This window comes from Talpa occidentalis, unplaced genomic scaffold (genome assembly GCF_014898055.3).
Source record: "Talpa occidentalis isolate TD23 unplaced genomic scaffold, MPIMG_talOcc4v2.1 talOcc4.3, whole genome shotgun sequence".
NCBI classification, from domain to species: Eukaryota; Metazoa; Chordata; class Mammalia; order Eulipotyphla; family Talpidae; genus Talpa; species Talpa occidentalis.
In genome coordinates this window covers 2,487,405-2,490,861 of record NW_023603184.1, presented here as the reverse complement: position 1 = coordinate 2,490,861, position 3,457 = coordinate 2,487,405, and the positions used below count along the sequence as shown (strand labels likewise).

The 3,457-nt window shown below is 38.0% G+C and overlaps 1 protein-coding gene across 1 annotated transcript; it reads right to left on the bottom strand.

Moving 5' to 3' along the window:
• Window positions 1–1,724: 1,724 nt before the first annotated feature.
• Window positions 1,725–2,672, bottom strand: LOC119254411 (olfactory receptor 8H1-like). The gene has a single exon (XM_037521512.1). The coding sequence runs from the start codon at window positions 2,670–2,672 to the stop codon at window positions 1,725–1,727; it is 948 nt and encodes a 315-aa protein (XP_037377409.1).
• Window positions 2,673–3,457: the final 785 nt, after the last annotated feature.

Genomic DNA, 3,457 nt, shown 5'->3' with positions numbered 1-3,457 from the left:
CATCTTTGCAGCCCCTGTAGTAGCTTTGATTCTGCAGTCAAATTTCTAGGGTTGGGGCCTCCCTGGTGGCACAAGGGGTTAAGTATCGCCCTATGAACCTGTCTGCAGCCTCTGCAGCACAAGTTCGATCCCCGGCCAGCCAGGGAGCAGCCCACATGGCCTGGCAGACCTCTCCTGTCTCGCCCACTGCTCCCCTCAGCAGTGTATTTCAGTCAGTCTGCCTGTTTTGTTCCCCATTCTGTCTCTGGTGAATCCTCTCACCACCCCCCCACACCTCTGGCCTGTACCCCAGTTCTTGTAATCATAAATAAATAAATCTTTAAAAAAATTTTTCTAGGGTGTATTTGATCCTTTGTTGGTATTTTCTGTAGAAGATCTTTTAAATGAAGGTAAATTGAGCACCCTCCACCACTAAAGTTAATGGCAGCCACATAATCTGAATTTATTGTCAAGTCCTAACTTTATAACTTTTCTCTGCTCAGAAATGTAAAACAATGAGTGAAACATTTATTAAAATAATTTACTTGTAAAGAACATAACAAATCTTCAAAACCAAGAGAAAGGCAGTGGTGTATTACAATGTACAGAATTTCAACAAAATTAGCAGTGACTGATGCTGTTAACATGTCCCAGAAAGGTAGGGACTGTTTTGATAAATAGTCTTTCAGGTAAAAACCAAAGGTATTTTATTACATACAGAGTTTTACACTGATTTGTAAGCAACACTTCGGGTCCTTATCAATGAAAATTGGGAGTCTCGATTGTTTTCATGCACCAAGATGGCATTCATCTTACAAAGTTTCAATGACAAAGGAATTAAGAAAATTTTGGAGTGCATCAGAAAGTTGTAAAAAGCTGCATTGGACATACCGGAAATTTTTCTTATACATGCAATGTCTATGCATACAAACTTAACTAAAGAATGGACATTAAACTGTCAGTAACTGTTAGGAAATTTCTATTTCCTTACAGTTTGCAAAATTTTCCTTATTCTCCAATATTAACATACCATTCAAAGTCCAAATTTGAGAAGTATTGAGATTTTCCCTTTTCATTATTTATGTTCTTGTCAATTATTAAGCAAAGGTAATTTATAAAAAACAAGTGAAAATTCACTAAAAAATGTGCATTAAAAATACCAAGAGAGGTGAAGTCTTATGATAATGGACAATATTTACTAGAAATACCTTCAATGCTTTACATCCATCATCTGGTTTAATCTTTACAAAAACTCCATGAAACTGGGATTATTATTTAACTTGTACAATTTTAGAAACTGAGGCTTAAAGTTGAATGAGTTATTGAAGATTTTATACCTAAAAAGGTAAGCAGATTAGATTAAAATCCAGGGTCTGGTTGCAAACAAAGTATACTAGTCACTTGGCTATGATTCTTCTGAATATAATGAATTAAATGATTTCTGAAACTGTGTGTAGTTATGCCAACAATGGAGCATTTACAAGAAAAAGTTCTCTAATATGAGCCTCTGCAAAGGAAATACTCAGGTACAATTTAAAAGAACAAGACCCTTCTCATTTTGTGATTTCCATTACAATATGGATTTCTAACAACATAATCTTTGAAAGACCCAAGATAATATTTGGTCATGTAACAGAAGGGTCAACAGAATCCAAAGCAAATGAAAGGAGCCAATGGTCTTAGAGAGACCTTGAGAAAATACCCTCCAGGGAAGAAGTGAAAGAGGAGCTTAGTAGCTCAGCATACTATTTCAAGTGCCTGGAGCCCTCTCTCTTCTGCAGGAGTCTAAGGACAGCATTTTTCACTTCTTTGTTGCGAACACTATAAATGAAGGGATTCAGCATGGGGGTCACAACAGCATAAAACAAAGAAGCCACCTGATCCTTTCCCAAGGAGTAGGATGTACTTGGTCTTAAATAAGTGAAGATCATGGTGCTATAAAAGATGGTGACGGCCATGAGATGAGAGGCACAGGTGGAGAAGGCTTTTCTCTTTCCCGAAGCAGAATTAATTTTCAGGATACTGGAGAGAATGGACACATAGGACACTGATAATGTAATAAGAGAAACGATGAGGGTGGAGCCCGCCAAAATGAAAACCGTGAGTTCAATGTCCTGGATGTCAGAGCAAGATAGGGCTAAAATTGGGGATAGGTCACAGAAAAAATGATGAATTACATTGGAGTCACAGAAGTCCAATTTTGTCATGCCAAGCACAGTGACCAAGGAATCTATAAACCCTACTACACAGGACCCGAAAACAAGGGACCAGCAGCGTCTGGTGGACATGACAACCGGGTAGTGGAGAGGATTGCAGATGGCTACATAACGGTCATATGCCATGGAGGAGAGAAGAAAACATTCAATGCCAGCCAAGAAGATAAAAAAGTACATTTGGGTGAAACAATTCACGTAAGAAATCTTCTTGTTGGAGGTCAGTATGTTCCCTATTGTTTTAGGAATGACGACATTTGAGTAACTGAGGTCAATGAAAGACAGGTGACTGAGGAAAAAATACATGGGGGTGTGAAGTTGGGCATCCAGGCGGATGACCATGATCATCCCTGCATTCCCCAGCACAGTGACCAGGTATATCAGGAGAAACAGCACTAAGAGCACCAGCTGGATGTCTTCAGCATCGGTCAGTCCCATAAGGATGAAATAAGGCACATCTGTGTTATTCCTTCTATACATTTTGATTTACCACTTTTACCTGTTGAAAAGTTAGAGTTCATAAATAGCAGAAATTACTTCAAAAATGTTTTCTTGTGAATGATCTGGAATATTTATATTAATTTAATGTTCCTGGTATGATAATGATAGTTGGTTTATAGGATATGATGAAAAAATGATTTCTTTCTGAGTTTAGAAATGGGTATAAATTAGTAATTGAACATGTTTGAACATGATGTAATAAAATTGGATATATTAATTGAATACAACTGTGTTCTAAATATTTTCCTTTCTTAATGCATTCATTTCTCATGAGAATATTATATCATTACTGTTAGACATAACTATTAGATAAGGAAAATGACATAGTTCAATAAATTGATCCTGAGTCAGAGCATTTTAATGATGACTCTGTGAGTTCTGAGATAGACCGACTCCATAGAACATATTCAAATACTGTATTCCTCATTATGATTAATTCCAGAAAGATTATAAAAATGATTCACATATAGGATCTCCCTGGTGGTATAGCTGTTGAGCGCTGGGTTGTGAAGCTGCCCGCAGCCTCTGCAGCACCTGTTCGATCCCCAGATCCCGGGCGAGGGTCCCACACGGCACGCAGACCTCTCCTGCCGCCCGCTGCTCCCCTCAGCAGTGCACTTCGTCAGTCTGCCTGTTCTGCTCTCCACTCTGGCTCTGGTGAATTCTCTCACCCTCTCGCACTTCTGACTGTACCCCAGTGCTTGTATAAATAAATAAATAAATAAATAAATAAATAAATAAATAAATAAATAAATCTTTAAAAA